Genomic DNA, 22,968 nt, shown 5'->3' with positions numbered 1-22,968 from the left:
CCCCAGGTAATTTCCTTCCTTTTAAAAATGTAACTATTCTCCTATCTAAATGTATTTATTAGTAGTAACAGTGGGGAACCATCATTTCTTACATAGCTGTTATTGCTTTAAAACTAGGGGTTAAAATTGCATAGCTTTTCTTGTAATCTTGAACACTGTGTAAATTACTATATTTATGCATTCTCACTAACTTACATTAGCATTGTCTCTTTGATATGTTCTATTACAAGAGAGAAAGGGTTAGTTTATATCCCACTAAACCAACATTAGATAATGGGTCTGATTCTGATAACTTTACTCAAGTTTCAGAAAAACCTACCATATTTTTTTGGCTTATAATACATATTTCCCCCCAAAATTCAGGTCCTGGAAATTGGGGGGGGAGGTGTTATGGTCAAGAAAATATGGTAACAGCAGTGCTTGCTACTTCAGCTTCTGCCAGGGGAAAGCACAAGTAAAGGGGCACTTAAGCACGCTGCTGCTGGCACCGGGCACTTTCCTTCCCCTCCCCACCTCTCCACACCCCTCCCCCCCCCAGGCTTTCAAGGAAGGATCTTTATTTCATTCTGCCTTTCAAAAATAAAATGGATTTTATTCAGGGGTGTGTTATACATGAGGAAGAGACAGCATTCCCAAAGTTCTACCTTCAAACAGACTAATTATGGACGAAGGCAATATCATAATGCAAATAGTATCAGACTAGCCCCTAAAAATCATAAGTTTGCAATATATTACCCGGTCAAAACATTTCTATATATGTTTGATATCAATTATGATCTTTAACAGTAGGGCCTGGTTACTAAAAATAAAATTAATGAACCAAGTTTCTCAAATAATAGTGTCTCCTGATGAGCCCAATTTTTATGTGGTTATCATTTTTGTAGTAGTACAATAAGTTTAATTTTGCATGAATAAATTTCATCTGTCCTCCATTTTGATTATGTAACAAAGTTTTTTTATAATAAAACTTTAAACACAGAAGCAAACCTAGGAGTATTTATAAAGAATCACCAAGATAGATACTTTTTTAAAGATGTTTTTGCTGAATGGGTGATAATGTTCTGCGCATCAACTGCATGGGATTGAAGATATTTTTGCAGGTCAGGGCCCAGAGTTCTTACTGCCTATTGCTGCTTTTGTTCGAGGAATATATTATAATCAATTATTTACGTTACAGTAGCATCTAAAGATGTCTCCAATTGTGCCAGGCACTGAACAAACCAATCCAACGAATTTGTAATCTTCTCAATGCTATGGACTATGTTACCACAGAATCATAGAAAATTAGGGTTAGAGGGGATCTTGGGAGGTCATCTAGGCCAAACCCCTGTTCAAAGCAGGACTGTCCCCAACTAAATCATCCCAGCCAAGGCTTTTCTAGCAGGGTCTCAAAAATCTCCAAGGATGGGAATTTCACAACCTCTCTGGGTAACCTGTTCCACTGCATTACTACCCTCCTAGTAAGAAAGTTTTTCCTAATACCTAAACCTAAACTTCACTTGCTGCAACTTGAGACCATTGCTCCTTGTTCTGCTACCATCAAGTGGCTATTTTTTCCTATAAGTATCAACATAGTATTGGGTCATTTACATCCACCAACCCTAAAACTAGTTGCAATTTCTGTCATGTTGGAACGATGTTGTAGCCATGATGGTCCAAGACATATGCAAAAGGCAAGAATTTTTGTTGGTGATATCTTCTATTGAACCAAATGCATTGTTGGGATAGACTTTTGAATGCAATGTATTCTTCAACTAGGCATTGTATTTGAAAGCTTATCTAAGTTTATCCCAACCATGCAGTTCATCCAGTAGAAGCCGTCACCCACGCAAAGCCTTGCCTCCTGAAGTTTCTAGAAGCTATGATGATCTGCCTCCAAATTTTAACAATGGTTGCTTCTGCGAATGAGTTCTGATCAAATGTTTTGAGTAGTTCAAGGGTATTCTGTCAACAGACAAAATGTAGACATTTCTAGAGATCTGTAGAATTCACAAAAGGAAATCAGTGTTTTCTTCAAATGCAAAGACTGGTCCCAGTTCAGATACTGGTTGTCTAATGTTGGTGCATACATAGTTTCACAAGTCCACAGCATGACAACATCCATTTTTCTTCATGATGCAAGCCTGCGCATTGCCTGTTTGCAGTAATGTTGAAACAGTGAGGGTGGAAGAAAGAGGAGAAAAGAGGTACATGATTAGTTCTGAGTACACAACATCTCTTACAACATTTTTGCACATGCACTGCTATATAAGCAGCTCAGTCCTGGATGACTGAATCTGCTAGGAAATATTCTTAAAAGGGCTGCAGTCTGAAGCAGTCTCTCTGGCTGATAGCTTTATCACAGATTTTGAGCAGGATTCTCTCCTAAACCCAGTAAAAACTGGCCATGAGAGGGCAGGAGTAGAAACCATCAAATATATTGCCAGTCTAGGATAAGACAGTTTCTTATTCAGTCCCTGAGGTAACCTTAACATCTTGGGAGGTAATTATGTTTCTTAGAACCAATTTGTGCTTGGAGGCAGACTGAACAGCATTTCTTAGTTGAAAGCAGCAAGCTTTTACAGAGCAGACGCAGGCATACTGCCTCAAGAGTGCTGAAGTGGAGATGCATGCTTACACAAGGTGCCGGCTGTACTTTCCAAAAAAAATAAAAGATACTAACTTTTTCCACTAGCATTGTTCTCCAGGTACACAGAGACACACTAACTGTTCTCTCGCCTCACTTCTTGGCATGCATCTCAGCCAATGCTTTCCCTGAAAGGGCCAGCCAGCTTCCAAGTTTTATGCAGCCCACAAGGCTGTGATATTTTGCGGGTGAGGAGTTGGGAATGCCAGTCAACTGGCCCAGAATATTGTATCTGCATGACTTGTTATGCTACTTTATTAAGACAAAAACAACGTAAATAACAGCTGCATGCTCTATGTAATGGCATACCTCCTCCTGAACATCAAGTTCATCTTCAGGTCGGCTTGTTTCCGTGAACTCTATTGGTTCTTTAGATTCTTGCATGAGTGAAATCTTAACAAAGAGAAGTAAGTATTGTTAGCTAAAGGAACACTGTGGTAGTACAGGTAAAGCCTGAAATGTTTGAATGTTACTGCCTTATCCTGTAAGAACTTTTTGCTTTCTTAGATAGCGTACTTTGAGTGTTTGCCTCAGGAGTGAAAAATGGTTTTGCACTTAACCAAACTCAATATAAACAATGTTTTTAGTCATAAAAAAAAATCTTGAACTTTTTGTGCCACCTGACAGCATGTTGCCTTGTTTCTCAGAGGCACACATTATATGGAGCCAGGCTGGGATGTGCTGTATATCAGGCCAGCCCCACATGCCACATCCAGTACATGTCCCAGACTAGCCCTGTGTGCTGCTTAGAGCGTATTTGCCGAGTCCAGCTCCAAGTGCTGCATGGGATATGCGCTAGCCTGTAGCACTGGGTAAGTTTGATACCCCAGCTCTAAATAATTTCAGAAGTGCTGTGGACATCCAGGTTTAAGCACCTTGGGCATGTCCACACATGCAAGCACGTGTGCTTGCAGCAGCTCAAATAAAAGTGGTGCAAATTTGAGCTGGGGCTTTTTTGCTTCAGCACTCGTGCTCGGACATGTACTTTATTGTGGAGCAAATTGTGCCACTTGGGGCAAAATAACCCTGTCTGGCTCCTCACGGATCTGCAGCCAGGGGGAGCTAGAGCCTGGGGCCAGCACCTGTGCTGTCCCAGCAGCATAAAAAGCTGCTCTGTCCTGGTCCCAGCAGTACAAAAACCTACCCTGGCCAGTAGCTCAGGGTTATTTGACCTCAGGAGCTTCTGGGGCCCAGGCAATTGGTATCTGGGGACACTAGCCCCTTGCATCAGCTAGACTGCTGAAGCAGCATCCCAAATTCACTTTTTAAAATATCCCAAAATCCACATTCTTCCGCAATTAGAACAAAAGAGAGAGAGAAAGGGGGACTGATCAGATGGGCGATGTTTTATTATTATATTTACAATGTTAAAGAAATTTGGAAGCCTGTCAGTGTCTCTAACATCATAATAAAATAAATCCTAAATATCTATATGTTTTAATGTTTGCTTTGGGTTTCCTTATCACATGGTAGGTGTGTGATGGGGGGGATGTAGGGTTTGTAGGAGAGGGTGGGAAGGCGGGGGTGGATGTGGAGTGATGTGAGTCACTGTGTGGGTAGGTGGTGTGGGGGGACTGTGGGTGTGGGGGCTGCTTAGGAGGGGTGGGTCCCCTGCATGAACGCCGCATGCCCCTGGTGGCTGGTGGGGCACAGCAGCACTGACAGCAGTGGGAGCATGGTGGCAGTGGTAAGCGGGGAGCTCCTGCAGATGCTGCTGGCACTGGCGGCAGCAGGAGGAGGGGTGGTGAGCAGTGAGCACTTATATACACCACTGGCAGCGACATCAGTGGCCAACGGTGATCACTGACTGCCCACACATACCACTGGCGGCCAGGGGGGGGGGGCAGCAAGCGGCAACTGCCTACGGGCACTGGCGACAGTCAATAGTGTCAGTGGCGCCTTTAAGGGGGTGCACCGCCATGCTCAGGGGGTGCACATGCACCCCCTACACATCACCAATGGTGCCCTGCCCCTCCACAGGGCAGAGCCCCCTTCCCCCTCCCTCCAGCGCATGGACTACTTTGCCTGCAGGGTCCCAGGCCCCCCCCAGGGCTACAGCTCCCCACCCCCCTGCTCATTCCCCTGCTCTTCTCCAGCCTCTGGAGGCTGAAGATGAGCAGGAGAACAAGCAGGAGACTGGAGAGAATAGGAGAATGAACAGGAGGCTTGTTCCCCCCACCCCTGTTGGTTCCCCCAGCTCCCCATTCATTCCCCCTGCTACACATTCATTCCACCCGCTATCCATTCATTCCCCCTGCCCCCTGTTTGTTCCCCCTGCCCCCGCCGCCCCCACACATACACACTCACCGGCAGTAGCAGAGAACAAGCAAGAGGCTGGAGAGAGCAGGGGAAGTCTCCAGCTTATCTCCAAGGGCTTGTCTCCAGCCTCCTGCTGGTCTCCAGCCCCCTGCTCATTCCGTTGCTCATCTCCAGCCTCTGGAGAAAGCAGAAGGCTGGAGACAGCCCTGGAGACATTCCCTTCCTGTTCCCTGCTCTCCCGAGGCTGGAGACAAGCAGGGGAAGGAGCAGGGGGTTGGCGACAGCAGGGGAATGTCTCTGGGGCTGTCTCCAGCCTCCTGCTGATTCTCTGGTACTGCCGGTGAGTGTGGGGGCCAGGAGAGCCAGCAGGGAGCTAAGGGAACAAACGGGAGGCAGGGGGAAACTAACCAGGATTGGGGGACATGAGCCAGGAGCTAGGGGAATGAACAGGAAGTTGGGGCAGGCAGTGCGCTTCAGGACTGGGGAAAGGGCCAATCACAAAGATGCTCTGGCACTCTGTCAGAGCGTCTTTGGAGAACTGAGCCTCCAGTTTCCTGACTCTGTTTTTCCCCCCGGGTTTGACCCCTGGATATCCAGGAGTCTCATTTTGCTCCCCTCCTGCAAATTTGCAGCAGGGGGAACATTTTTTTTGTTCCCGCACGTGCTTCTTGCAGCATCTCAAAGGGGTTTGAGATGCTGCAAAAGGTACGCGCGGGCTCATCTGGACGCGCCCCTTGTGTTTTCTAAACCAACTCTACAGCTGTTTCCTAAGTGTGCATCACTTCAACAGAAACAGCAAGAACTTCTTGCAACTAGTGGCAGCCGTCAATCCTCCTGGATCATGGTGTATGCATGAGGGCCACCCAGACCTTCAATGCACATGCCTGGGCAGGAATTTTTTGGAGGAGTGGAGGTTTTGCAACTAGTAGAAACGTCATAAAATATGTGATTTATGATCCTCACCTTTTCGAAAATAGGGTCCTGGATGTCTTTATACATAATTTGACTCTTTATGTGGAGCACAGCATCATGGACCGTCAGGAAAAATATGTCTTTTCTTATGTTATCGTCAAAGAAGGCACATTGTTCCAGCTTTGTTATAATGCTGTCTAAATAAACAAATTGTGAAATAGACTCAGACTATTATAAATTAAATATGGAATATATCAAAGCAGAGGTTAACAAATATCAAAATGCACAGCCCAGGGCATTTAAAGGTAACTGCTATGCAGATAACTGGAACTTGTTACAATGTAAGCAGTAGACAAAAAATTGAAAGTGTTGATCTATTTTTATTTTCTTATCTCTCTCTCCCACCCCATAACTTCTTTGTAAGCCTGCCAAGCCAGATATTCTTTAATGGATTTGCTTTTCCCTTTTGTTTACTAAAATCATACTTCCAGAGACACAATCTACAAAACTACTATCAACTTTATTTTATCCCGCACATTGTACAAACTAGTCAAAGATAAATTTATGCATTTACCTTGATGTGATGCAAAGTACACTCTCACATCAATTCTCTCAAACTCTTTAACTATCTGCAAATGGAAATGTTTTTGTAATAAATAACATGTCTCAAGTGTATTTTAAACTGTATATGTATTCCCAAAAGTTAATCACATTTTTCATTTTATTTTGTCTACACCCTCCAAAATCGTATGTTCCATTTATTTGTGGAAACATAGAAATTGCCATACTTGATCAGATACAAGTGTAGTATCCTGTCTTTGACAATGGCCAAAGACTGATTATTATAGGTAGGACTGCCTGACACCTCTCTTTATTAGATAACATGGTTTAAAGCAACATGAAAGGTGAAGTTTTAATAGTAGGGCTTCTTTCCTTTCTTTCTGGAAAATTTCAGTCAAAATAGTTCAGTAACTTCTGACAATAAGGCTAGGAAAGAATACCTTGATTTTTCAATGTTAGAAAAATCTGGTGACCTTTTGTTTTGAACAATGATGTCTAATTTGACAGGTGTGTGCATGCCTTGTCAGAAGTATGCTTTATGCCATTTCTGTGTAAATGGACCCAAACTGGCCAAGTTATAAGCCTTTGAAATACTGTAGTATGTGTACGTTCACAAATCAAAAGACTTCTTTGGGTTTAACAATTCACATCTCCAAAAATTCGACATTCCCTGAGCCCAGGTCCTCAAGCTGACTGTACTGCACATGTGCTATCCCCCAGAGATCAAGTGAGCATGTTCCATCCCATAGCATCTGTGGGCAACTAGACTGCCTATCACCCATTTCCACAGATCATGTCTTTTTAGCTAAGGCAACAGAAACAAATCTGGGCTTTCTGTATAATGACTGCAGGTGATTGCTCGGATCCTAGATGAGCCACATACTCAAATTGAGCAGAGTCGGTCCTCCCCGTGTTCTCTGTGACAGTCTCATTGCTGGATCATAGGCAGCTCATAGAAGGAAGATGTCTGATTTTAAGACAAGGAGCTGGAAGGGAGGAACTTGGACTGGCTTTGGATGAAAAGTTAGAAGACTAGAGATTGGGACCAGGCAGGCAAGGAGTATGGGACTGGGACAAAGAGTGAAAAGAATAAAAGACACAGCACTGGATGAAGGGATAGGATAGGTAGTATGTAGCCAGTCCAAGGCCACAGGGTGGCTGTGATGCCCCCTGGTATCTATGCAGCCCCTCTGGCTCAGCTTCAGATCTTCCCTTTGATCACTCACCCACCATGCTTTGCTCTTATTGAAGGTTATATAAGCGAGGCTGACTAAGTGAGCCTGATCCTGTGTTGACCACCACTGGGCCGCTCCTAGGTCCCCTCAGTTACCATCCTGTGCCCTCAGGCTAGCAGGATGGTTTGTCTGCACCTCTGATGGGCACCTGCCACCTTCAGGGCTCATTGCATGGCTCTGTACCTTCCCTACACCACACCCCAAGCCTCACAAGTATTCTCTCTCTCTCTCATGTTGTTTATTTAAACACTCAGCCCCACTTGGGTCTTTGGACCCTCCTGGTCTCACATGCTGCCCCATCTCTGGGCTCCCAGACCCCTGGTCCCACACGCCACCCTGTCTCTGGGCTCCCGGACCCCCTATATGCTGACCCTCCTTTGGACTCAAGGACCCTCTGTGGGTTCAAAATAAAGGCCACCTACCTGTAAAACCCTAACTTACTCTGCCTGGGGACTTGCCTCTGCTCCCAGGCCTGTAAGGTTGTTTATATCAACATCAGTCCCTTCAAGACCTGTGGCTGCCAGGGAAAGACTGCCTGACCACCTCAAGCTCTGCGCTTATATAGCTCCAGCCTGAGCCCTCTTCTGGTCAGGTAAGTCTCTCACTAGCCCCCTGTGCCACCTGCAAGCAGGCTGCTAGTTCCCTAAAGAAGCACACCCCCCAGTGCCCTGCTACACAGTATCAAACCTGTGTGGGAACAAGCACGGTCCCCATGATTCCCAAATCTCATCTTTCCTGCTCTTATAAAAATCCCTGGCAAAGTGTATAAACTCTTCTCCTCTAGTGTAAGTCTCCATAGGGAGTGACAACCGACTACTGCTATTAGCAGTAGCATAACCAGAGGTGGGTGAAAGAGGCAACAGACCTGGGCACCAACTTAGAAGAGGCATCAGAATCATCCCCCAGTGCCACAGAGTTGGCATCCTGGAAACAAAAGCAGACCCATAGTGTTGCACAGATATCCTGCTGCTGCTGCTGCTTTAAGAACAAGAGCCGGCAGGTAGAGAAGTGGCAGCAGCACAGGCTGGGGACTGTTTTGGAAGTTCCTGGCTTAGATAAGACTTCTGCACCGTCACCGCTCTCCTGCAGGGTTTGCCGAAGGTGCAAACCCTGCTTGTTACATTTCTGCCTTTCAGTGACTCCTTTAGATTAAAGTAGCAGAAGCTGGTGAGTTGGATCTAAAGGTTGCTACCTTGCTGATGAACTGCATAGGTATTTATGCAATGGAATTTTCCTTTTTTCTTTCTCTCTGAAAAGCCAAGGAAAATTACTCACACAAACTACATTAAAAGATATCACAAAATTGCAAAATAAACCATTCAAAAGTTAGAAATGGCACCATTACACTTGCCTGTAAAACCTTTATTTGTCCTTTGTGTGTATGAGACAATGTTTAATTTCATGATCACCTATAATCTCCACCCAGTCCTTGCCTCAACCAGTGCACTGGGTGGACTTGTTCTTGGGATGATTCAGGGTTATATAGGAAAGGAAACCACTCAGTGTAGCACCCCTGTCTCACGTGTTGCAGAAGTTAGGATTGCAGGAAAAGAAGCAATTACCTCATACTGCAGGCAACTGAAGTTTGCCCTGAAGAATTGGACTTTGTCTCTGCCATAGGTGTAATACTAAGCAAGTCACTTAAACAAGATTTTCAAGTTCACTAACTGTGTGTTCTTCATTTTCTGGGTACATAGTTTGATTCTCTGGAGTCTGAACTGCAGATGTGCCAAGCTATCACACCTATAGCTGAAGACTGTGAAAGATACTATAAAGTACACCATAACTAAAGCACTCTGACAAAGCAGGTCCTAGGGGTCTCAAACAGGGCACTGCAAACTGAAGGAAATTTTCAGCTTTCTCTCTGCCTCATTTCCCCCTTGACAGAATGGGGATAACATCACCTTTCACCTTACATTAGTACTGTTAATTACTCTTTGGCAAACACTAAAATATCACAGTGAAGCCCATGGGGAAATTAATCATTCTATTTTTGCATCATGGTTTCAATAGCACGGAGGAAATAAGGCATGGGGACCACATGTTGATTAATATGAGCAAAACAGAATACTGAATAACTATTTGTTAAGTGAGAACCATCCATCCTATAGAAAAACAGTACAAATGTTATTAAAAACTGTATCAAAATGCATCTGTAGGGAGACACTAAATTAAGATTGCATAGACATTTCCTAATTTTAGTAATCAACTTTGCAAACTTTAATAGTGTTCTTTTCATATCGTTTTTGCTGTTTGCTCCTAACATATAAATAGGCCAACACCCAATCTGTTATTACAGAAATAATAAATATGATGCATTACTAATCACAAATGTTTTGGAAACTCAAAGTTAATTTCAACCAATCTAATTTACACGGTAATGGCTAGGTTCATTTTATGGAGTAATAAAAAAAGAAGGCCCTTACCGTTCTTATGGACCTCACAGCTACAACATCCAAGAATGACACTGCTCCAAAATCAAAAATTAAACTGTGGATGGGCACTTTGGGAACATTCACTTTGACTGGGAGCTCTGAATTCCAGTCCACTTGGATCTCTATTTCTCTAGTTGGAATTTCGAGATCTTCGGACTCTTCTGGATCTTCATCAGGCTCAAAAGCTTCATTTGCAACACCAGAGTCACTGATGATACCATTCTAATTAGAACATTCAATACATTACTTAATCATGAAGAAAGATTTAGGGACTTCCCCATCACATCTTATGCTTAAGCAATAAATAAAGGAATCCATATTTCCTTCACTATTTCACATCCTGTACCAAGTGATTCTGCACCAAGTGACTTAAATGAAAACAAGACTGAGCCAATGAACTTCTTCCTGCAGAGTCTACATTTTCTTCCTTTTTCTACATTTTTTTCTACAAGGAAGTGGCTGCATATGGAAAAATAACTATCCAAAGACATCTAACAATAATTGATGGTAGCCAGTTTATCCTCGAGAGCCTTAGCCTGGAGTTGTTTTTGAAGTATGTTTACTACATTTGATGCAATGATAATAAACTGAGGGGCAAGTATTGTGTCACCACTTATCTGAACATTTAATCACATAAACTAGAAGAAAAACAAAATATAATAATACATAGTATAATTAGGGCCAGGACTGATGAAAACTGACACCCATTTTCAGCTGTCAAATGTAGGGGCTTTAATAGACTTTCTAGATAATCCCTGGGACTAGATAGCTCTAGTCTTCAGATAAGAAAGCCCACATCTAGATACTTGCAGAAGTATTCAGCTGTGTAAACAGCCATTTTATATGCACAGGAAAATCTTGTCCCCTTCTAACTAGGTATTGACACTGTACTGAGGCCTGTAGGAATTGTGAAATGTACTGTAATTATACAATAGTTGATGGGATGTTTCATTATATCAGGTGCAAGCATGACAATCTTTCAGGAAACCAAGCTTTAAGCAGAGACTATGTAAATTCTTGTGTTGGCAGGATGAAATATGGTGAGCCATAGATATGCTAATGTAAGAGAAAAGGTGGGTGAACAATAGCAAGGAGGTTATGCCAAACTGGGGCTCCAGAAGGTCTAGGGGGAAACCCAGTAGGAAAAAGCAAGGAGAAAAAGAAGGAGATTGTGTATAGGGAACAGTAAGGCATGTATGGAAGTTTCCTGCTAGATCTGATCAGATTCTAGAAATCAGCAAAGATGGTCTAATAAGAAAGCTAAAGGGGTAAAACTAAGCAAGAGATGTTCTTTGCTACTGTGAGTTGGATCTGCTGGGGCTGGTCAGTATGGGACAGATGAAATCTCCCTCGCTAGCCCATTTTAAAATATTTTGATCAAACAGTAATTGCTGTGTGGGTGCAGTCATTAATTGTAACATTATTGTAACATCATTATCTAATGTATATAGTTGGTATTTTGTTAGTTTAGAAGGTTTGTTTAAAATGACTGTAACACTGCTACTGGCCTTTGCATTTAATAAAGGAATTTTAGCTGAATTATTGTCACTGGCATTTCTCTCTCCTCCTGGGGAAACCTGGGGCTAAAACACTGACAAGGTTACTCCAACCCTAAGGCTGAAGTAGCAGTCATAGAGGAAGTCTACTGTTGCTAGTATCCTGCAGTGAAATAATTTATTTTCTTTAGTCCCTGAGGAACACTCCACCATATAGTTCACCAGCTGTGGTCAAGGTCTGGAGATAGCATCAATTTTGACATCCCTGTTTTGGATGCAGCTGTCCTGTTCAGATACCCATGTTTGAAAGTTACTCAGCAATGATGCACCAGCACTTTGCTATGCAGTTGTGCACCTTTGGACTTCTCATCTATAGCTGGTAAAAGAATCTTCTGCCACAGGTTCTTTCCTGGATCAGTGCTCCACATAAAACAACCCCACGAGGGGAGATGCCGTGTTGGATCTGGTCCTGGCCATGAGTGATGACCTGGTGAGGGGTCTACGGGTGCTTGACCACCTGGGTGACAGCAATCATCGCCTGCTGGAATTCACCATCCAGCGCAAGGTGGCAGAGGCCTGCAGCAAGGCAGCAGCCCTGGGCTTCAGGAGGGCAGACTTCAATGAGGTAAGGAGAATAGTCGGGGAGGCACTGAGGTCCTGGGGGGGAGGCAAGTTGGGTGTCCAAGAAGAGTGGTCGTTCCTTAAGGAGACGATCCTCCAAGCCCAACATGGATCCCAACATGGAGGTACTCCCAACACGGATCAAAGGGGGCAAGAGGGCGCAAAAGCCCCCATGGCTCACCAAAAACATACGGGAACATCTCCTAGCTAAAAAGAAGGCGTACACCCATTGGAAGGGAGGGGCCATCAGCAGGGAGGACTATACCTTGGTTGCTCGGGGCTGTAGGGGGGCAGTCAGGAAGGCCAAGGCAGAGATGCAACTGGGACTAGCTACCCGGATCAAGGATAACAAGAAATCCTTTTTTAAAATACATAAGGGGTAAAAAGAAGGTACTGGGTAACGTGGGGCCTCTGCAGGACACGCTAGGAAATCTGGTAGTCACACCAGACAGCAAAGCTAACCTATTTAACTATTTCTTTGCCTCCATTTTTCTAAGTAGGGACTGGGTCACCCCCCCACTAGGACCCCTGTAGGCCCCAGGGGAGGCGCACCCAGGGCTAGGGTCAGTGAGGACCTAGTCAGAGAACTTCTGGGGGACTGGACGTATTTAAAATCAGCAGGTCCTGATGATCTCCGTCCCAGAGTGCTGAGGGAATTAGCAGAGGTCATTGTGGGACCCCTGGCACAGCTTTACCAGTGCTCATGGTGCTCTGGCGTGGTGCCAGAGGACTAGAAAAGGGCCAATGTGGTTCCCATTTTCAAAAAAGGGAGGAAGGAGGACCCAGGGAACTACAGGCCCATTAGTCTTACCTCAGTCCTGGGTAAGCTTTTTGAGAGAATTATCCTGGCACATGTCCGTGAGGGGCCAGCAGGGGAGATTATGTTTAGGGGCAACCAACATGGGTTCATTAGAGGCAGGTCCTGTCAGACCAACCTGGTGGCCTTCTATGACCAGGTCACAAAATCCTTAGATGCAGGGGTAGCAGTGGACGTAGTCTTTCTGGACTTCAGGAAGGCCTTTGACACTGTCTCTCACCCCATTCTCATTAAAAAACTAGGAGACTGTGGCGTTGACACCTACACAGTCAAATGGGTCACTAGTTGGCTGGAGGGCTGCACCCAGAGAGCAGTGGTGGATGGGTCTTATTCGACCTGGAGGGATGTGGGCAGTGGGGTCCCCCAGGGCTCGGTCCTCAGGCCTGCACTGTTCAACATCTTCATCAGCGACTTGGACGGGGGTGTAAAAAGTACCCTGTTCAAATTCGCAGATGACATTAAGATGTGGGGAGAAGTGGGCACGCTAGAATGGAGGAATAGGCTGCAATTGGACCTAGATAGGTTCTAGGGGTGGGCAGATGAGAATAAGATGGGATTCAATACTGACAAGTGCAGGGTACTGCACCTAGGGAGAAAGAACCTGCAGCATATCTACAGGCTGGGGAACTCCCTTGTCATCAGCACAGAGGCAGAAAAGGATCTTGGAGTCATTTTAGACACCAAGATGAACATGGGCCACCAATGTGGGGACGCAGTCAGGAAGGTTAACTGCACCTTGTCATGCATCCACAGATGCATCACGAGCAGGTGATCCTCCCCCTCTATGTGACACTGGTCAGGCCCCAGTTGGAGTACTCCATCCAGTTCTGGGCGCCGCACTTCAGGAGGGTTGTGGACAACATGGAGAGGATCCAGAGGAGGGTCACTCACATGATCGGGGGCAGCAGGGCAGGCCCTACGAGGAGAGGCTGAGGGACCTGAACCTGTTCAGCCTCCACAAGAGAAGGCTGAGGGGGGACCTAGTGGCCATTTACAAACTAGTCAGGGGGGACCAGCAGGCATTGGGAGAGTTCCTGTTCCCCCGAGCACTACCAGGAGTGACTAGAAATAACGGTCACAAGCTGGCAGAGGGTAGATTCAGGCTAGACATCAGGAGGCGCTACTTCACTGTAAGGGCGGCTAGGATCTGGAACCAACTTCCAAGTGAAGTGGTGCTGGCTCCTACCCTGGGGGTCTTTAAAAGGAGGCTGGATGAACACCTTGCCAGGGTCGTTTGACCCCAGTACTCTTTCCTGCCATGGCAGGGGGTCATGATCTGCTCAGGTCCCTTCCGACCCTACCAGCTATGAAACTATTTACACATCAGCCAGGCCCTAACTGGAAAAAAGGTTTGAGTTTCCTAAAGCTCCCATTATAGTCCAATAAGAATTACACCCATCTAGCCCTTCTTGAACATCCCAAGCAATCCAGCCTGCTGTCATCTAGATGAACATCACCACCTTTTGGCAACAGCCACACATTATTTATGCTATAGCAGCATAGCCTAGTACTAAGCATAGCTGTCAGATGAATGGCTCAGCTTGCCAAATCTTATGTAAGGTCCCATCTCCTATCTCAGCGATCAGTCAAAGCTATCCCCATTTTATTTTTAAAAGAAAAGACAAAAGATTTCATGGTATGGGCATGAACCACAGCAATGCCAGCTTCTCTGATTTTAGATCCATTAGCAATCTTGTAAGAAAAAAAAAGAGAGATGAAAAATTAAACTGTACCTTAGTTGCTTTCAACTTCCCCTTCTTGATTAGTTTCTGTATCTTTCTTAGTGCTTTGAGTCTCTTGTTGTATACCCTAACTGCATCAAAACCCACCTACAGAAAACAGGACCAAGGTATTAAATTTATTTGCATTTGATCTAGGTAAACTGCTGTGAAATATCCAGAGCCTGTAAATGAGGAAATATCCAAAACCTTCACAGACTACTTACAGTGGATTTGAGGCTGCTTTTCAATCCATCGATATTGGCATAAAAAATAGGACTGGAAAACTGAAGAATCTTCACACCTTGTGGTTCAACAACCTGTCAAATGTCAGGATCAAGCATTATTTTATTTATCCAGTAAGCAGCAGCATCTAAATGTTGCCAAATGGTGAATCAGTTTGATAGCAAAAAAAATCAAGCTGTCATATAATTCATAAACAAAGTGAAATGATAGCAAACTCCTTTAAATTCTTAATTCAGAGGTTCAGCACTGAAAAACTATATGTCCCAGCAGGCGATATAGCCCAACCACTTGGATTTAAATGGAGGGTTTAATTCTTAGACATTTTACCTTTAGGAGCTGCACTTCTGTATTACAAATGAAGATATAAAAGTCAAGATAAAAGCTTGCAGGTACCATTATTTAAAACAAACAAACAACCTGATCAACTCTTACATTTTTGTATTCCTTGACATTCTTATAGAGATCTGTGCCAGGAACGTTCCCAAGGCCACCCCAAGAAGGACTAATGGAAACAAAAAGAGAAAATGGTGAAAAGGAAACACTTAATTGAAGAATTATGAACCTGGGATGGTTTCTTAGAATGACATACAAACCTTTATACAATGCTGAAAATATGTCTTAAGCTGCAAACTGAATAGCCCAGTAAGGAGCCTGCTGCAATCTTATATTACACTATTATGGAAGGAACTCCCCTGACTGGTAGTGGTTCTAACAGACCCTTTCTTAGACATGAAACACTTTAGTCTCAGCATCCTAGTGACACTATTTTTAAAGGTGGGTTAATTGTTTTTGTTTTGGTTTGGTGACTGAACAGAAAAAAAATGGAAAAAATATCTTTTGGGGTCAAACAGAAACGTATTTCCCAGGTTTTTGGTAGAACAAAAGTGAAAGAACACTGCTTTGAACCAAGCCAAAACTCTTAATTCAATCTAAAACAAAATGCATTGTTTTATTTTTCATTATTTAACTATTTTCTTTAACCTTTTTTCCTCTAATTTATGTAATATTTTAAAATGAAAAATGTAAGTTTCATTTTCAGAATGTTGAAACTAAATGTTTTAATTTCTGAAATTAAACATTTAATTTAAAACTTCTTAGAACACACTTTTTCCACATTTTAAATTTCCTCCCCTTTTTTCAACTGAGACTATTTACCAAATTCAACCTGACCAAAACTCCTTTTTTTGCTAACTTATTATTTGTCAAAAAATTTGCTTTTCTAAGGGCCTCTTGACAGCACAGCTCTGATAGACACTGATGACACTGTGCTTTCTGGACTCCAGGGGAAGGAAAGGTGTATATTCAGCAAGTAAATCAGTAGAGGCATATGAGGTAGCTGAGTAACAAAGCAAAGTCCTATGAAGCCATCTTTCACTTCCATTCACCCTCTACTGCTTTTTTCTGTTGGTTTGTTGCCCTGCATTTTGAGTGATCAGGGAAATACCAGAGCCAGTCAAGAGTTACCCTGTGAATATGAGTCTTTTAACTACATAGTATTTTATGTAGTGTCTTAGGGTAACAAAGGAGAATAAAAACTATGGCCACACACGTGTACTACTCATTCTACAAATTCTGTCTAATGACATGTAGAATAAGCAGCTGCTGAGAATGTTACTTGCCAACATGTTTTCTATCCTATGTGCCCCCACCATAAATTGTTTAGTGCTGAAAAATCAACCTGTAGCATGTGCGCCACAAGTGGCATAGGCAGCCTCTTTGCATGGCACATGACAGATCAGAGAGAGGATAACCAGCACAGTGACAGAGAGAGCAGGAAGCAGAAAGCAGAGCAGCGGATTGGGCAGGGGAAGGGGATTGGAGTGGCACTCTGGGAGAATGCTGGGCTAATTTGTGGTACACCTGCCAAAAAGTCTGACCCCCACTGCACTATAGTAAATGAATACAGTAGAAATGCTCTTAAACTTTTTCACATTTTTGAATGTTTCTGTCCCTTTTCTAAGTTCCACAGTCCTGTGGGTTCATAAAAGAGAGATGACTGAGCATGCAAAAAATTACATTAAATAATCACAAAAGTAATACAATGTGACTATGACAATATCATAGAAACAGCACTGTGTATTAAATGGGTAGATTTTTTTACTTCCATAAAAGTCATAATTTTCTCTGCTTTTCACTAAATTCTTTTAATGGTATAACACTGAAAGGTTTTGTTTCTGTGTTACTTACAATTGAACTCTCACCACAACTGTCAGTAATCCAAACACAAGGCCAGCAAGTAATCCCAAATCGAGCCCCAGAATGATGGATGCCACACATGTGAAAACCCAGATCATCTAGAAAGGAAATAACAAATATGAAGTTTCATATTTAAAGAAAACTGCTCTTAGTCACAGCAGGACCTCAACCAACCAAACATCAATGGTAATCTACAATTTAAGATCAAAGGTGGTCAAAATACCCTAAGTGCTGATTTGTGTGTTAAACTCTTCCTTTATTTCCCAGCTAGTTTTGCCAATTCCTGTTTTATTATTCATATTTGGATTTCAGGCAACAAATTACCAAGTGTTTCTAACATAATGAAATAACAGAGACCCAGTCACCTGTCACAGAGTGAATGAGAACACCACTAGTCATTGCTTTTAATCTTTTCCAACAACACCTATTTTTGTTAGTTTTGCATACGGAAATTGTAAACTTTTTATTTTCTCATGTACACACATTGTAGGAAAACAGTTTATTCTCAGACCCACTGGTGGTAAGGAAGGGTTGTCCCAAATGATCTCCGAGAGCAGGATCTGTACCACAGGCTGGTATATCATATAAAATGAGGGACATATTCTGAAGTCCTTTCTGCTTCCTTAAGCAAAAGAAACCACATGGGATAAGTCTTGACCTGCTTAGCCTATCATTGCTGAGGCAAAGTTCCCATTGGACTCAAATGGCAAGGGTTTGGGCATCTCAGCTCCCATGCAAAGGCTGTTTGAAAATTGATTAAGAAACTCGGAATCTGGCCCATGCAAGATACTGCTCATAAACGAACTCCAGAAAATCTGGGCATGACAGGGAATACCGAAAGACGACACTTTCTATAGAGTCCTTTCTCCCCCAAATTTCACAAAAGGGATCTTCAAAGAAACTCTCATAAGGCATGAGGGAAGACCTTGGTTGAAATTAGAGGGCTCAAGAAATATAGACTAGGGACACTTTGACACATGCTCCAGGAGTGTGGGTGGGCACTTTAATAAAAAGTGGCTCCAAGAGCTGCTTTAAAGTGCTGTAGCATCTCATGTATCATCATCCCCGCAATTCAAAATGGCGGTGGGGGCACTTGAACTAAAACTTGTTCACTGAGCTTTAGTCAAGCACCCCTACCACCATTTTGAAGCATGGGGACACACGAGAAGTGGGAGGCTGCTGGAGCACAGTAACTACCACGCTCCAGCAGACTTAATTAACCAAGTTTGCTCCCAGCATGTCTACAGACACCCTAGGTATAGGGGTGGATCCACTGGAGGTGCAGTGGTGCATTTGCACCCCACTTTGATTCCTGGTCCACCCTGATTTTAAAAGCAACTGCCTGGCAGTGCCAGCAGAATTTATATTTAGGAAGCTGTGATAGAGTCAACTGACTTCATGGCTCACTATAACCTACCTGATTCTTTCTAAACTCTTCATTCCACAGGTATCTATAATCCTCTCTCTTTTTTCACTAATCAAGCTACCCTTTCTTGAGCAATTCTGCATCTGTAAGTGGCTCCTGATAATGAACCTCCCATTTTTCAGCCTTGCAGACTGTTTTTAACTCTAAAACATTAACTCAGGTATGGAAATAACTTTCAGTGAAGCACTGGATGCACTATAAAGATGCTCAAGATGCTTTTGTTCTAAGGATCTGAAAAATTCTAATGGCTACAGGACTATTGAAACAACAAGTTTTGATTTTTTTTTTGCCTAGTTTGCTGTGTTTCAATACATAATATAGCACATGCACATTGCAATAAAGATATGCTTGTTTTTGCTTTTATTTTAAACTGACTGATATGGCTGTAAGCTCTTAGCATATTAGTCAAAGTTCTAGTTTCTTTTTAACTGGAGAAAAATATATATTATGTTATATATATATGTGATGATCAGGGATCCAGGTTTTCTGTTTGCCAAGGAAACATATGGTGAACCCTGATTTTCTCATTTTGGAGGAGAAAATCTTGGATTTTCTCCTTTAAGAGGAAAAAAAATACAGGAAATAGTGGGTAAGCCTGGTGATGGTAGGGCAGGGATTTAAGCCCCCATAAGGAGGGAGGGAGGGAGTTGGGCAGGGCTGGGACTGGGTCTGCTGCCCAGTTGGGGTGGTGCGTGGGGCTTGCAGCCTGGGGCCAGAATGCACGACTGCAGGGCCCTGGTGGGGAGAGGGATGGAGCCGTGGGTGGTTTGTCCAGGGGACAGCAGTGGCAGGGGTGGGAGGGCTGGCTCCCTGCCACTACATGCACTCCCAGGGGGTGCATGGGAGGCACATGCACCCCAGACTTGTTCACGGGGAGGGAGCAGGCTGCCCACTGCAGGCTTGGTGCTCCCTGTCCTGCTCCCCTTCCACCGGGGCTTTTGGTGGCCCAGTGGGCAGGAGCTGGCACAGCACAGCACAGCAGAATAGGGTGGGGAAGCTCAGTGTCACCACTAGGAGCCTCATGCTGCCATGGCAAGACACCTGCTGCCCGCCCAGCAGTAGGGGTGGTGGCGCAGGGTTGTGCCACCTGCTGCTGCTGGACGGGTAGGGGGTGCCTCGCCATGGCAGCGCAGAGCTCCCGGTGGTTGCACTGAGCTTCCCTGCCTGGTCCCACTCTGCCCTGCCAAGCTGGGTCCCACCTGCTGGGCTGCAGAAGCCCCAAGGGGAGGGCAGTGGGGTGGGGAGCCCACACCTGCAGTGGTCAGCCCACACCCACCCCTCCACAGGCTCTGCTCCAGCTGTGCCCACCATGGAGGAGGGGAAGCTGGACTCCATGTTCTGCTCCACTGCAGCAGCTGCTGCCTCCTGTGGTTGGCAGCTGGGGCTTGAGCTCTGCTGCAGGGGGCAGGGGGCTGTGGACCTGGGTCCCTGGCTCCATATTCCTAGCAGATGGGGGCCCCCCTCCAGCACGGCTGGGGGCGCGGGGGGCTGTAGGTGGGGAAGGAGGGGCAATGGCATGGGCAGACCCAATGTTCCCTCTAAGGAGTAGTGGTCCGTGAGCACACCGCTTTGGTCCTGCCTCCCCCTTTCAGCAGTGTGCAGTTCGCTGGCAAGTGTCCCAAAGTAACTGTCCAGGGGGGAGCGGGCAGGGTTCGACCACCACCCTTCTCCATGCTGACTGCTGCCCAGAGCAGCGCAGTGGAGTGCTGTGGCCCAGCCATCAAAATCGATAGAACAGAAAGGGAGGCACCAGGGCGTGGGACACTTACCAAAGGTAAGTTCCTCACTCCTCACCTGGAGCAGGCAGCAGCTACTCCCAGAGGTGAGGCAGGGACAGGGACGGAGACAGGGCCTGGGGTGGGCTCTGCCAGATCCAGGGAACAGCTCCACTCCCTGCATCAGCTCGGGGAGTGAGGAGGCACAGTGGAGCAGTTCCCTGGAGCCGGTGGAGCAGGCAGCAGCTCCTCCGAGGCGAGGCAGGGACAGGGACGGGGATCTGGGGCCAGGGCAGGCTTTGCTGGCTTTGGGGAACTGCTCTGCTCTCCTGCAACACCTTGGGGAGCAAGGAGGCACATGGCATCAGGGCTGGGGAGTGGAGTAGTTCCCCAGAGCTGGTGGAGCCCACCCCAGGCCCCAGCCCCAGCCCCGCCTCAGCTCAGGAAGGAGCTTCAGTAAGTGACCCACGCCACACCCCAGGTCCTATCCCGGTGTGTGCACGGCCTTAAAAAGGTTTGTACACAGCAAGACTTTTACTTGTGTGTGGCTGCGCACGCGTGCAGCTTAGAGGGAACACTGGGCAGGCCTAGCATATCAGGGCTGCTCAGTGCCACAAAGCAGCATAGGGGGACAGCTGCAGCTAGACCCATGTCTTGGTGAGTGAAGCAGGTAAGGGGAGCTCTGATTTTCTATGACAAAAAATCCAAAAACAAACACCAAAAGTTATAGGTATTTAGAATTTATTTTAAATAAAATATTATCTTTAATATATATTAATGATATATTTATTTTAAAATAAAATAAATACAAACACTGGTAGGCTTCTAAATTACTTTAAAATTGTAAATATATCAATAAAATAGTGTGTTCAACTGATATCTGTATCTATATATCTAGACTGGTGTTTCATGTTAATCACAGAAAAATGCAGGTTTTGGGGGTTTTAAACCGAGAATGTGCACTATTTAAAACAGAGAAAACCAGGATCCCTGGTGATGATGCACCACACTAACTGCACCCCACTTTTCAAAATCCTAGATCTGCCCATAACTAGGTGTGTTTGTGCCTGGAATCCTTGACAAAGTGCTCTTATGCTCACATTCTAGTTCATATTGTTCCTGCTCTAAAAAAGAGGTGAAGACTGTGGGGAGCTATTGATTCTGGAATGGAAGAATAATGTTGCTATTGCAATGTATCTGGAAACATTTGAGAATCGTTTATGAATTGAATCATAATCAGAACATAAAGGGTCATATTTCCTGGATCATTTAAGATGGCAAAGCAAATTTGAAAAGCAGAATGATAAAGGAGATTAAGACATATTTACAGGCTCCAGCTTCACAAACTGCTGTACACTGTGCTGGTTGCCAATAGCCAGGGATTGCCAGTGTAAGGGGATTCCATAACCTGGCACTTTATGACAAGATGCTGGTAATTAAGGTGGTAAAGATCTGCTACAGTGGTCCCAACACATCAGGAAATTTTCACTGACTGTATCTGAAATTTTCACTGCTTTAGGGGCAGCATATGTATTGGAGATGAGCACAAAATAGTCATTATGAACCAGAGGATATGGTTTAATTCTGTTTATGTGAATAAAAAGGATGTGAAAGCTAGGAGAAACCTGGGGAGTGATAAAAAACCATAAAGAGAGCCAATACTAAAGTATTTAGGAAAAAAAAGTAGATTACTTACAGCATCCACCTTATTCTGTCTCCACAATCTGGGAACATCACATACCTGCATGAACATCCCTTTCAAGTTGGCAATGACAACAGCTGCCAACACAGACTGTGAAGATATATAGTGAAAACAGCATTATTCATAAGAAAGAAATGCACTTTAGGGTGCTTAAATACATCTTCTCATTATGAGGTATATCCTCATTGTATACTATGAAACAGAGCCTTAGCTGGAGATGCTAGTCCAGTTCACTACAGCTGAGTGTCTGGACTTAAAAGGTATAATCTCTGAACCAAGAGTTCTAGATTTTTGCATTTATTAGGCCAACTGAGAAATTGCAAAAAAAATTATCCCTTTTTTGGACTTAAATGGTATGTCAGCAAGTGTACTTCATAGGTGAAATACAGTACCTTTTGCAAGGGCTCTAGCAATTTCCCCAGAGCAACAATGGCAATCATAACAATCCCAGCTGAGATTAGGCCAGCAACCTGCAAAGAAGACAGTATTTATCTGGAGTAAATGTTTTTAGATTGTCTATGTTTCCAGGTTCGTTAAGAATAATATATAGATAGCTTTATGTCACATTTTTATAAACAAGGAAACTGCTAACATGTTATTTTCTTCAAATGTACATGAACAAATGCTAAAACAATTAAACTAGAGAGGTCAAATAAGCCTCAGCAGCCCATGTAAATCACTACACATATATTAATATTCTCAGGAAGGCTGATCTGTATATGAAGAAGAGAAAATCTACAACTACTCCATGTTCCACATGGCAGTGTAAGGACACTAAGAAGTCCTAGTCTCCCTCTAGTGGCTGATGCACACTGTTCATAAACCAATTACACTCGCTGAGATGCTGATCTTTTTTTTCACCGTTAGTAGCTTCTAGTGATTTTACTGCAAAGAGGTCTGGGTTCAAATCTCAGCATCAGTACAACTACAAGTAATATGATTAACACCAGCATACTGTTATTACAGGAGCATACTGTGGTTAGATTGTGCCATATGCAACATT

At 44.2% G+C, this 22,968-nt stretch overlaps 1 protein-coding gene across 1 annotated transcript in view; it reads right to left on the bottom strand.

Moving 5' to 3' along the window:
• Positions 1-571: 571 nt before the first annotated feature.
• Positions 572-22,968, bottom strand: part of SLC26A4 (solute carrier family 26 member 4) — a 43,675-nt gene continuing 21,278 nt past the window's right edge. Inside the window, exons 10-20 of the mRNA XM_006257819.3 lie at positions 22,358-22,435; positions 21,960-22,055; positions 17,114-17,220; positions 15,359-15,428; positions 14,908-15,000; positions 14,696-14,791; positions 10,020-10,250; positions 6,372-6,426; positions 5,849-5,994; positions 2,936-3,019; positions 572-2,134 (exon numbers count right to left, since the gene is read on the bottom strand). Of these exons, the coding sequence (XP_006257881.1) occupies positions 2,111-2,134; positions 2,936-3,019; positions 5,849-5,994; positions 6,372-6,426; positions 10,020-10,250; positions 14,696-14,791; positions 14,908-15,000; positions 15,359-15,428; positions 17,114-17,220; positions 21,960-22,055; positions 22,358-22,435 (1,080 nt within the window). The 3' untranslated portion in view covers positions 572-2,110. The remainder of the gene's footprint in view (positions 2,135-2,935; positions 3,020-5,848; positions 5,995-6,371; positions 6,427-10,019; positions 10,251-14,695; positions 14,792-14,907; positions 15,001-15,358; positions 15,429-17,113; positions 17,221-21,959; positions 22,056-22,357; positions 22,436-22,968) is intronic.

This window comes from Alligator mississippiensis, chromosome 4, assembly GCF_030867095.1.
Source record: "Alligator mississippiensis isolate rAllMis1 chromosome 4, rAllMis1, whole genome shotgun sequence".
NCBI classification, from domain to species: domain Eukaryota; kingdom Metazoa; phylum Chordata; order Crocodylia; family Alligatoridae; genus Alligator; species Alligator mississippiensis.
This window is presented reverse-complemented; position numbering and strand designations above follow the sequence as displayed.